General features: G+C 43.6%; 1 protein-coding gene across 5 annotated transcripts in view; it reads right to left on the bottom strand.

Annotated features, from left to right (window-relative positions):
• Window positions 1-13,479, bottom strand: part of LOC122811371 (tenascin-like) — a 641,082-nt gene that overhangs the window by 44,267 nt on the left and 583,336 nt on the right. For all 5 annotated transcript variants that reach the window (XM_044083172.1, XM_044083170.1, XM_044083171.1 and 2 more), the window contains 2 exons: window positions 9,840-9,970; window positions 8,463-8,595 (listed from right to left, as the gene is read on the bottom strand). In XM_044083172.1, coding sequence (XP_043939107.1) covers window positions 8,463-8,595; window positions 9,840-9,970 — 264 coding nt within the window. The remainder of the gene's footprint in view (window positions 1-8,462; window positions 8,596-9,839; window positions 9,971-13,479) is intronic.

The following is a 13,479-nucleotide window of genomic DNA, read 5'->3' as shown; positions in this document are numbered from 1 at the left end:
TTGGTCTGATGGCTGACTGTGGTATGGGATGTGTGTGTATGGCCCTACAAACATGTAAGTCAATACGGTAACATACAGTGGAGCAGCATGTAACATCAGATAGGACGGGACCTAGGACAATGAAAACTACCACAGTCTGTAGCCAGGCCAAGGTACAAATTAACAATACACACACTATTGACATTCACCATAAGTACACAGACCTCAGTACTGTATAAACAACCACAGTATATCCAGGTTATGTCATCAAATATAACCCCTACTGTACATAACATGTGTAGCAGTCTGATATTTCACTGGCTTGTTATCAGATATGATGACACTAATTATGGTGTAGAGCACATATGCACCTCTTCATGCATGACATCTGTACAAAGGTTGACAGAGTTGTGCCTGGAAGCACATACACAGGACCAATTTTGACATGTTGTTGTGATAACCTCATACATTTACTATTGTAACAGGGTTTGTTGCAACATATGTCCTATGAGGGATATGAAGTCAGTAACTGTCACGGCTTTCACCATCTACAGACTGCAATCCTCACACTGCCTTCAGCAGTCCACAAATAGATGCTCAGTGGGTAACACATGAAACCAAAGTTACAACACACTGCCCAGTCGGCAGATGAACCTGCAAATGGAGATTCCTCATAAACATAAACTGACATGGCAGGTATTGAGACATGTAGGACAGCCATATTCACAAACACACACACACTGTTAAACCAATATTACTCCAAATGCAGTATAGCAGCACTTACAGTCTGTAGTCAGGTTAGGCACATCCCCCTCCTGTGTGTTGCCCTGTTTCCACAGTGTATGTTGTTAGAGGTAAATCCCCAATCCATCTGAGATGCTGTTTGCCAAACAACATATCTAGTTCCTGCTCACAGTGAATGAAAAGGGCGAACACCAAAATGATGTTCCTAGATATTGGAGTGTGTTTCCTTGCAATTGGCTATGGGAATGTTACCACAGCTGTTCCAGATGCAATCAGCTAGGGGAGGGGTGCAATTTGTGCAGAGGCCATCAGCTGATCATGAGCATCACTTAAAATACACTTGCTGCTGCCTAAGCAAAGCAGGTGTAGGTCTCCACATCCACCAGAGAGGGAGTGGGAGAGGCAGGCAGAGGCAAAGACAAGTCAGGGAGGGGTGGGAGAGTAAAATCTAAGCATGTTTGTGTCACACACCTACCAGCACAGGGTATCCAACCCCTGATGACTATGTAGTGCTATCACAGTTCTATGCAGTTACTGGATGTGCCACATGGGTTACTTGTTGTGGAGCCCTCAGAACATATATGTGATGGTGAATGACATCTGCAACAGGGATATGGTAGCTATACGGTAGGTGATGTACACGTGTCTGTGCGCATGAACAGGTGCCACTGTCAACACAGCCACACTCTCACAGGGAAGCACACACACTGACACACTTGGCAGGGCCAGGATTAAACCTCATCAGTAGTGGGATTGCCACAACACATCACTGTGCAGGTATCACATGCACTACACAGGTCATATGGGGGTTGTATGGGCAAAGGGTATGGGGAGGTGTCTGACATCACACAGCATGCTTCAGTATGCCAATGGGGGTTGTAATGAGTGTGGATGTGAACATATAAACAAACACACAGGGTGCTAGTACTGACATGCTTGGGTGCATGTCTGCATGGGTGTGTGGTGGTTGACTGTGCCAGATGGCTATACAAGGCTAGGCGATGGGTATATCTTGGCATCAGGCCACATGACAATGGTCTGCATTGTGGCTCAGGGCTGTCGTTTCTGAATTTGCCCACACAGGTGCATATTGTATCCACCATCCAGTCACCTGGGTGACTTTTGTGTGTGGCCAATGCTGTGCATCACTTGCCATGTATGTGTTCCTTAGTCCATGACATAGATGATGTCTGGGATGTGCACATCTCCCACATGCATGTACAGTGACATGTGGAACTGTACCTGGGGTATCTGGCCCATGTTGTGAACACAGATTATCATCAGATGTGCCAGTCTTGCCCAACTGTGGCGGGAACTGGTAATGGGCAGCAGGTTTACCCTGCACCTAAATTGATAGCATGCTAATGGCATTCCCTAGTGCCAGTGGCATCTGTTGATACAGGGCATGTTGTCAGGCATGGTATGTCCTTTGTGGGTCACATGTGATGGCACCACAGGTGTTGCAGGTGCCCATTGGGGGACATGGGGAGGGCACATTGTCTGCATTTACGTGCATATTGGACAGATGGACAGGGTGCCCTGCCCTCTGTAGCCCACTGCTATCTCTCCATAGTTACTATCAGTGGCCAATATGCAGTGTACTACCCACATATTGGCTGTTGCCTAGGCATGTCTGTGTGTATGAGACATGGGTTGAGAGTGTGCTCTGGGTAATACTGGGGTTGCTAACTGTGATTGCCTGGCCTTGATGTCACATGTATTGATATGGCTTTACACCCCAGCCTCCCAGCTATTTCACATTTGTTATCCCTGTACGGTGGACATTGTGATATATAGTAGGGCCACCATATAAGAATTATGAAAAAGCTGCTCCAGATTGGCCACAGGTGTCACACACTCATAACCACCTCCACACAGAATACGAGTTACAAACACACACACACACACCTATCATGTCTGGGAGTAGAACCCCTACCTAACTAGTTTAGTACACTACAGCACTATGCGGTTATAATATGTACCTTGGAGATTAGTGGAGTACTCCTTCCCCAAAGGTGTATATCACATTGGATGACATCAGCAGGATTGCCAAAGTAGGACATTCTAATTGTAGTGAGTGTGACTAGTCTAAAATGCATTGCTCCCTACACAGACAGTGACACACACACAAAACCTCCACAACTGACATGTGTGGGTATAAAACCCCTAACAGGGGTCTATATCACACTACAGCATGGAGCTGTTTTAGGATGCGCCACTGGGATTACTGGAGAACTCCTTCCCCAAAGGTGTATTTCACAATAAATGACAGCAAGATTGCCAAAGTTGGACATTCAGATTGTAATGAGTGTGTCTAGCCTACACTGAAACACACACAAAACATCCAGAACTGTCATGGGTGGGGATGTAACCCTACCACAGTTCTAAATCACACTACAGCAGTACGCAGTTATGTCATGTGCTACAGAGATTACTGGGCTACAACCTTCCCAGAGGTGTATTTCTAGGTGGGTGACATTATCAGCCTTGCCAAAGTTGAGCATATGAATTGTAGGGAGTGTGAGTACCCTAAAAAGCATTCCTCTCTACACAGACAGTCAGACAGACAGACACACACACACATACACACACACTTGCAACATGTGAGATTAGAACACCTACCTAACTACTTTATCACACTACACAGTTACAGGACATGCTACGGAGATTACTAGGCTGCAACCTTCCCAGAGGTGGATTTCTAGGTGGATGACATCAGTAGCCTTGCCAAAGTTGAGTATATGAATTGCAGGGAGTCTGAGTACCCTAAAAGCATTGCTCTCTACACAGACAGAGTCAGACAGACACACACATACACACTTGCCATGTCTGGGATTAGAACACCTACCTAACTACTTTATTACACTACATCAGTACGCAGTTACAGGACGCGCTATGGAGATTAGTGGGCTACAACCTTCCCAGAGGTGTATTTCTAGGTGAGTGACATCAGCAGCCTTGCCAAAGTTGAGCATATGAATTGTAGTGAGTGTGAGTACCTTAAAAAGCATCGCTCTCTACACAGACAGACACACACACACACACACACACACACACACACACACACACACACACACACATACAAACACACTTGCCATGTATGGGATTAGAACACCTACCCAACTACTTTATCACACTACAGCAGTATACACTTACAGGACACGCTATGGAGATTACTGGGCTACAACCTTTCCAGGGGTGTATTTCTAGGTGGATGACATCAGCAGCCTTGCCAAAGTTGATCATTTGAATTGCTGGTAGTGTGACTACCCTAAAAAGTATTGCTCTCTAAACAGTCAGAGACAGACAGACATGCACACAATCACACACACAGACACACACTCACACAGTTGCCAAGTCTGGGATTAGAACTCCAACCTAACTAGCTTATCACACTACAGCAGTACACAGTTATGGGACACGCCACAGAGATTACTGGGCTACAACTCTCCCAAAGGTGTATTTCACATTGGATGACCTCAGCAGGCTTGTCATAGTAGGGCTATGGGGAGGGCAGTGTGTGTGCATGGGCCATAACCCATTCATCTAGGGGTTGACACACCACATGCGGGCACACACAGGGTCATATTTCACAGGTACGTGCATACAGCTGCTAGATGACTACTTCCTTGTACAGTCATGTTGTACAGCTGGCATGTGCACCACATAGTCTGTCATGCTGACAGATATTGGTGGCTAGTATCTGCAGTGAGTGACATCTCCACCTCATGTGTTTGGGGCCCTTTGGCTGTGTGCTGGGTGGGACAGGCCTGGATGGCTCCTTGTCACAGTCACCCTCTTCCACACATCTATGTCCTTCTACCTTTGGCTTATTATAGTGTGTTGTCCTTACATATATGTCTGTATTTCTATCCACTGTGTGTACAAGGCATGAATGGTGCACACTGATGAGTGTCTGCACTAACAACTGCGACTGCCATATATGTCTGGTCCACTGGTGTTTGTAGACATGGCCTTTATGTGTTTAAGTGTGTGAGCATGCCCAGTATGGCCGTCTGTATTGCATGTGTGGATCGAGTCCAGGTAGTTTGTACTGCAGTGCTGACCTTTGTGTTATACACTGACAGGTAGCATGCTGTCTCTGCAGGGTATCCATCAATCATTTTACATTGATTGTTACTACATTTCTGCATAGCAGGGGGAGCACACCTGACTGTTTCTACATTTTTACACAGGATTGGGGGGGCACACCTGACTGTTACTATATTTCTACATAGGATGGGGGGGCACACCTGACTATTTCTACATTTCTACACAGGTTTGGGGGGCACAGCTGACTGTTGCTATATTTCTACGTAGGATGGGGGGCACACCTGACTATTTCTACATTTCTACACCTGACTATTTCTATAGTTCTACACAAGATTGGGGGGGGCACACCCAACTGTTACTATATTTCTACATAGGATGGGGGGCACACCTGACACTTGTAAACATTTGCTAGGACTGTACTGGTATGTCGGGTACTCCACTTCAGTCTGTAGTCTTACCTATCATGCTGGCTAGAGGCATACCAGTGTACTACAGATCTTAGCTTTTAATTATCTACATATTAGTTTCTGACGTCCTACCCTTCAGAACTGACATCCCACTGCCTGACCTGCTGTAGTCTGTCTGTGTAGGCCTGGGGGTAGGTTACCCATAGGCCTCATTCAGAGGCCATAGCACAGCCTTTGTTTGTGTTTGTCTGCACCTGTCCTGTTGACTGTGACTGTTGCTGGTTATGTGCCCCCCCCCCCCTGACTGGCATGTGTGAGTCACTTACCTTGTGGGTGTTCCAGTATTGGGGGCGGTGCTGCAGGGCTGTCTATGTCAGATGCACATCATACACTCCCTACACATGGTTAGGCACAGGTAATGTAATGTCTGGCATCCCTTTTACAGTATGTGAGAGTTGGAGAGAGGTGTTATTCCCTGGGTCCCTCCTCTGTCAGTGTAGGTGCAATGCATTGCCTCTTTGCCAAGGCCAGGGCACACTGGGCATGCCTCCTTCTGCCTACTGGTGCAGGCTCAGGTTGTTCCTCCTCCAAGTCACTCTGTGCCTGTGCAAGCCTTGGCAATGGTGGGGGCTGTGTGGCCCTGCCCCCTGCTGTTCCTGCTGCAGCTGTTTCCGCAGGATCATATTGTGTAGCATGGCACATACAAGGATGATTTGGGTACATGTAGCTGGTGAGTACTGCAAGGCTCCACCGGATGTGTCCAGGCACCAGAACCATGACTTGAGCATCCCAAACACACACTCTACTATAATTCTGGTCTGTGCATGTGCCTCATTATGGAGTTCTTGTTTGGGTGTGTGTGCATTTCTGATGGGTGTCATCAGCCACAGCTCCAGTGCGTATCCAGCATCCCCCACTAGGTGACTGTGAGGTATGTCCCCATTGGCAAATCTCTGGTACAGCTGCATCAGATGCCAGATGTGGGAATCATGATAGCTTCCAGGGCAGCCAGCACACACATTCATTATTATGCCATGGGCATCGCACATGACCTGGCAGTTGATGGAGGGGAAGCCCTTGTGGTTGATGTAGACCCTACCCCGCTCACTGGGTGGTGCTTTGATGCATATGTGCATGCAGTCTATAGTACCCACTACCTCAGGGTATTCTGCAATTTGGTGGAACACTTGCATATTGCTGGCCAATGCCTCACGGGTGTTGGGGAAATATACGTGCTCACCGACATGTGCTGACATGGCATCCAGGAACTGGTGGAGTACCCTGGATGCTGAAGCCTGTGAAATCCCCATCATATCCCCAGTTGGCCTTTGGAAGGTACCTGTAGCTAGTATTCTTTGGCCTACACATATCTTGGTATCCACAGGGATGGGTTCCCCTTTCTTAGTTCTGTGTGTCAGGCGTGGCCGGCACAGCTCAACAATTTGCTGTAGGAGGTCCCTGTCCACCATATAGTGCTCCACTATCTCCAGCTCATGTAGCCCCTGGTAGGTTACCCTGGGTCTGTACACTCTTTTCCATTTCCTCACTGTGGGTTGGTCGACAGCATTCACGTCCTCACCACCCTCAGCCTCTTCCACATGTTATATGATAGCTATTGCAGCCCCTATCATTTTCTGCTGTGAGTGTTAAAAGTTCCCTGCTTGTTTACACCGGCGGTGTAGAGTGTGGGAAAAACCACAGGGGAAGGTGTTTGCTTAGTTTATAGTGGTGTTCTGGGCTGGGCTAGTCTGCTGCCTGTGTAATTGGCTAATTTTGATACATTTCACCTACCAGCTAAGCTAGTTCACCTTGATTACCTTCCTACTGCTGTTTTCCCATCCCATTGCCTTCCTATTTAAGCCTGTGTGCATGCCGTGCAAACACAGTGCTCAAATGTGCACACTGCTGCTATTTCCTGGTTTAACTTTGCTTTTCTTCCTGTAAAACCTGGTGCGCGATGCTCACACCCGCTTAGGTTTTGTAAAGAGTGCTAGGCAGGTTTAGACACACCCCCTAGCTTAGCTTTGCTAAGCTAGGAGCAACCTTGAGCCACAGGGCTCCAATCTGCTTACAGTATGTCTGACACACACCCCCATGATGTCACGTAACTCCTAGGCTTGCATCAAGCTATTCCTGCTCTTACACTGTTGGGACCTGACTCACATGCTGGGGAAAACTGGGATTCACTATCATCCCCCTCATCTTCATAGTGTTGCCTGCTGATGCATAGTTACATGTCTCACACTGAGCCTCCTCCCTTAGCAACCACTACTCACTGGCCATGTTGTCTTCTGCCTGACATTGACTTGCATGGCAGAATACTGACTTTAGTTAGAATGCTTAATTTAGGTTTATTTTGTTATTTTCTCCCGATCCCATTTGCACGCCACTGCCCTACGCTTAAACAGCCGAGATCGGTTAAAAAAAAATTAAAAGTTGATTTTTTTTATTTTTTGCTTTGTTTGCAATGCCAGTGGCCTTATACTTGGCCATTGGCATGCTTCCTCAATGATATGCAACCTTTATTTGGAGCTGTCACAGCTCCGTTTTGGATTCTGTAGAAATGTACTTGGTTACTAACTGAGTACATTTCTGCAGATTGCACTAGTCCTGCACAGACAGTCGCAAGCTTCCCCGATGGCAAAATCAACTCATTTGCATGGGTTTCTCCTGCAAATGGGGTGATTTGCATACAAGGGCTTAGTCCGTGCAGGATTAGTGCAGGAGCTCGCGTGCACGCCCCTGCAGGCTGTTCCTGGATCGCACGGCAGACATATTGACTGCTAGAGCTTCTGCACTGATCCTGCATGCCGTGCAGGGCATAGTGAATCTGGGGGTATGTTTTTTTTTTCTTTGTAATATTTCCAACCTCAGTTTTTAAACTACAGTGATCTGTAAAGGTCCCAGAACATGGCATTATCCAAGGACACAAATTTTATTGCTATTAGTGATAGGATTGTACCAGCACAATCTGACTTGACTATAAGAGTTGTGCTGTGGTATATTTACCATACTAAACATGTGAGGACACCATGATTTCATAATGTTGCACATGTGTATTTCATTAGCTACCCTGGCCATGGTGCACCAGGTTTATCTAAGACAAATATAATTTATTCTGTGGTTCACAGGGTGGAAGCTTGACCTTTATGCTGAGATATATAGATTATTGTATCATAAAAGGAAAATTATGGTTGTAGGTCAAAGGAATAATAAAAAATAAAATAAAACTGATAGCAACATAGAATGAAAAACACTTGCAGTTTCATTTCAACCTACCTGTAGTGAATGATGTATTAATTGGGGCCATTCTGGAACCTCCACGAACTGCATGCAGATGAATGTTATATTTTGTTGCTGGGTAGAGACCTGTCAGCTTATAAACTGTAGCTGAAGCATTCACATTCACACCCTATGACAATAAGATGCAGGATTACTGGAAATGTTATGCATGGCTGAATATTTTTTCATGGCATTATGTCTGACAGGAATATTAAGCGATAAATAGCATTACTGTAAAGAAGCAGGGTACACAGAAAACACAGCAATCAAACACTTAAATAGATAGAATGGTACAGAAGGCATACAGTCCTAATTGCAGCCCAGACAATCTAAGTTCAATTAGCAGTGGACACCATGACAGGTCATGATTAATATGGCCATAGTTCCAAATAGAAAGGACTGCATCATGGTGCGTATCATGGAGGTGGGCCTTTGGCTTAGCAAACCACCACTTGGTGGCAGTTTTCATTAGCAAATGTATAGGAACATGTACCAGCAGAAGAATGAGGGCATCATGTGGCCCTACAGTGACAGAGGTAGCTCTGGAATATGTACCAGCAGCAGAAGGAGGGCATCATGTGCCCTACAGTGACATAGTAGTCAGGAGCATGTACCAGCAGAAGAAGGAGGGCATTATGTGGCCCTACAGTGACATAGGTAGCTCAGGAGCATGTACTAGCAGCAGAAAGAGGGCATCATGTGGCCTTGCAGTGACATAGGTAGTTAGGAGCATGTACCAGCAACACAAGGAGGACATCATGTGGCCCTGCAGTGACATAGGTAGCTCAGGAGCATGTACCAGCAGCAGAAGGAGGCCATCATGTGGTCCTGCAGCAAAATAGGTAGCTCAGGAATATGTACCAGCAACAGAAGGAGGGAATCATGTGGCCCCGCAGTGACATAGGTAGCTCATTCTCTTGCTCATGGAGTGGGTTGGGTTATATAAATATCCTCATTGTCAGGATACTGGGGAGAGTACAAGCAACCCACAAGGCTCCCTTTATGATGGACTGTACAGATGGTCCTTACTCCATACAGTAATGGGGTGATTCTGTAATGTGGAGGAATGAATGTGGAGAATTTAACATGGGGATGATTGATGGTTGACAGGCATGATAGCAAAAAAAAAAAAAAAACAGAATGCCCTAGTTCTGCCATTTCCAACAAGGCTGTTGACATTTGACACATCCTTCATTTCAGCTGCTACACACTTCTGTGCTCAGCTTGCTTCATGTGCATGAATTCATCCAGTGACAAGCAATCATGAAGCTTTTGTAACATCTTTTTTGAAATATAAACTTGTCTGTCTGAAGTCACAATGCCACATAACACATTTCATATCTTTGATTGAATTGTACATTGCTGATACTGTACCTTACTTTCCCCTGCAGCAGTCTCATAACTCAGCATATAGGAACTGACTGGTGCTTTGGGAGGTTTCCAGGATATGACAGCACCACGTGGAGATACTGCTGAAGCCTTTAGGTCCTTAGGGGCATCTGCAGCTACATTGAGATAGAACAATACATTGTAAGGCAACCAAAAAGCTTCCTAATATATCATGTCTTAAATTTGTTCACATTTGTGATATTGTTTCTAACTTTCCCTTGGAAAAAGTCATTAAAATGTTATCTTGGCATGAAAAAGTCTTAAGTGAAATTTACAGTATATATTATTTGGTATAGATTTTAACATTAAAGAATTAGTAGAACTGATACTGACAAGTATATGACATGCTTTAGCAAGGCTTGGCAATAACTTTTCTTTATTAAAAAAATCTATATGACGTTGCAGCTAGACATAAGGAAGAGCTATATGAAGCTTTCAAATAGCACATATGTGCCCCCCAAATTCATTATAAACACTGGAGCCTTACTGAAGGTGATGACACAGACTAGCAACATGACCAAGAGATGTCCTCAGATCTGGGGATGAAGGCTGAGAAAAGATCAACATAAAAACCCTGCAATGACATGCTATTGAAGGAGGATGCTTGTTGAACATGGATGTCTACAACATATGTACATCTCTTAGTGTACTTAGCAATAGCCAGCATTAGAGTGTGGGAATGCCTTGGTTTGCAAAGCAGCTATCTTATGGCAACATACGTTAGCTAACACACAGAACTAAAAACAAAAATGAAGCAAGTAACCAGGCTCCACATAAATATTTAATAATTAAGCGCTTTTGTCTGAAAATACAAAAGACTTCATCAGAATAACTACTAAATCTAAAATCACAGTATAAATAGCCACTTCATTTAACAAGAAACCCTCCCCTGAATTAACATTTCCAAGGCTACTGAAAATCACGACATCATTCTCATAAAGGTTACATATAAAAAGCAAGCAGCATGTATAAAAACACTACTTATTATACACAATAATATTACAAATGCAAATGCAAATATGCTGTAAACTAACCTCAGTATAATAACATATACAGTAAAACATACAGAACAAAACAACCCTACATCTATAAAAAATAAGACACTACTTAGGGACATTGCATCATTCAGACCAGGCATAACTGTGGCATTAGTTTTTAACTGCCACTTCAATTCTAAAAATTTTAAATAATCATCACTAGAGCCACCCCTCTGTCCCAAATCTACCTGGTCTATAACCACAGATCTGAATTTATGTGAAGGGTTGGAATCCACATGCTTAAATAAAGCATTTTTATAATTTTTCTTCCCGATATCATAAATATGCTGGTACAGTCTCTTTCTACGGCTCAATTTAGTTTTTCCAACATAGAATGCACTGCAGGATTTACACAGTGCCAAGTAAACAACCCCTTTACTACCATACTGGAATTTACCCTGTACTTTAATATTACCAAACCCTCCCAGGTATAATTCTTTGCCTTCAGCAATGAATGGACATTGGGAACAATAGCCACATCTGGCCATTTTTCCATGGTTAACAGTTGCATAATTAGCACAAAAAGTTGATGGACTATATAACAAACACAACTTGGACTTGGTTAGCAGCGGACATTATAATTGTTCTCAGTCCTCTGAATAGTCTTTTATTACCCCTTGTCAAAGACAAAATGCTTGGAGTCTAGTAGAGCAACTGTTTCTTTAAATTCTCATGCTGTGCAAGCTGCTTCCTGTTTGCATGATAATGCTGGAAGCTTCAATGAGGGAAACAGTGTTTTTTCAGTGGAGCAATGGTTAAGTAAAGAAACAGTCTGGGGAAACCATAATGCTAATGTGAATGTTGGCAATGCGACTTTGGACCAACAAATAAATCATTTTAAAGAACTGGTGCTGAAGTACAAAAAAACTGCAGCTTGAAAACGGTTATCTTCATGAATGCCTGAAATGTGAGGATGTTCCAAAGGTCTGCGCATGTGAACGTATCTCACAGGGTTAGTCAAGAACTCACAATTACACCAGGACTTGTTAAAACTATTTAACAGGCAAGGTTGTGAACTTTTGAATTTATTAATTACTGATAACAACAGAAAGATGGTGTTGCTTAATAATGATATTAACAAACTTGATGTTAGCATTAAGAATGATGTGCTGTTTGATCAAAAATGTAGAGACTACAATTGTATTTTTCATTATGTCGACAATAAGTTAATTGAACTGAAAAATAGGAAGGATAGAATGTTGTCCGGGGCAAACATGATTATGACAATGGGAAAGCCTACCCTGACCTCCCCTATGGGACAACAAAGTCAATTTTATGATAGACTAGAAAGGCCTCAGGATGGTGAAGTGAATGATAATTTTAACATTTCTTAACAAGATGCCCTTTTAGGCTCACCTCCTTTGAGAAGATCACAATGAATAATAAACCAAAGGGGTCGGGGACAGGGGAACTGGAACCATGGACAGGCATTATACCAAGATCAACAGAGAAGGAGGGGCAGGACCCTCCTATTACAGATAGAACCAAATATTGTGGATGGGGGATTTCACATCCCTGATTTTAATCTAATGCATGACCCGAGTTCTAACAATTTGGACCAAGTTGTGGTCAGTGCTGAATGGGCAGACCTGACTGGAACAGGCATTGAAGTTAGCCTCGATGACATGGTATCAACCAATTTTGATACTCAAATTATTCAGAATAGTGCAAATGATTTTAACATTTATAATTTGAGTCATACTATGGTCAGTGCCAAATGGGCAGACCTATTTGATAAAGGGCTTAACCATATTCCTGTCAGAAGGGCTAGCTTGGTTGAAACAATTTTGCAGGTCAAAACATTCACTAGAAAACTGAATCTTGCTTTACATTTTCAGCAAAGGGAGAATGTGAGACACCCATCCACAATTCTAAAAAGGCCTAGTACTTTTATTCCACCCCCGCACCCTATGGTACATATGTTCGAGATGATCTGTGAGAGTGAGATCAGGACTTCAAGGTCTGGTGAAAATCAGACAACAAATATCACGGCACATGAAACTAGCCTATTACAGAATATTTTAGATAATAGCATCAGAATCATGAAACCATATAAGGGTGGGGGTTTGGTTATTATGGATGTAGAGGACTATAATAGTAGAATGTATAGTATGATATACAGTGACACTTACATTGAGATTTCTCAAAACGAACTTAATATAGCCCATAGAAACATTGATCTGACTTTAGTTGAATTATTGCTTAATGGGCAAATTAGTTTGGAAGAACAATTTTTTTTTTGGAAATAAGTTACCCACGAACTCCTACTATTTTTGAAATCCCTAAAATCCATAAGTCCATTTCCACCCCCCCTCTTTGTCCCATTGTGGGCGCTAAGGCATCCAAGACTTATGGAATTGCTAAGTTCATCGATTCAAAAGTCAAACATGTACTTGATCAATGGGCCACTCTTTTTAAGGATTCCTGGGATTTCCCCGAGTAAGATCAGCAAGGACATATACGATGATAATCTGCTAATGATAACCATTGACATTTGTGATCTTTTCTCTGTCATACCCCATGATTAAGGAATAGAATGGTGCTATGAATTTTTATGTAGTAACACTACTATGGGGCACAATACTATA

This window comes from Protopterus annectens, chromosome 9.part0, assembly GCF_019279795.1.
Source record: "Protopterus annectens isolate FY-2018-M chromosome 9.part0, PAN1.0, whole genome shotgun sequence".
NCBI lineage: Eukaryota > Metazoa > Chordata > Ceratodontiformes > Protopteridae > Protopterus > Protopterus annectens.
Note: the sequence above shows the minus strand (reverse complement) of the source record. Positions and strands in the feature narration are given on the sequence as shown.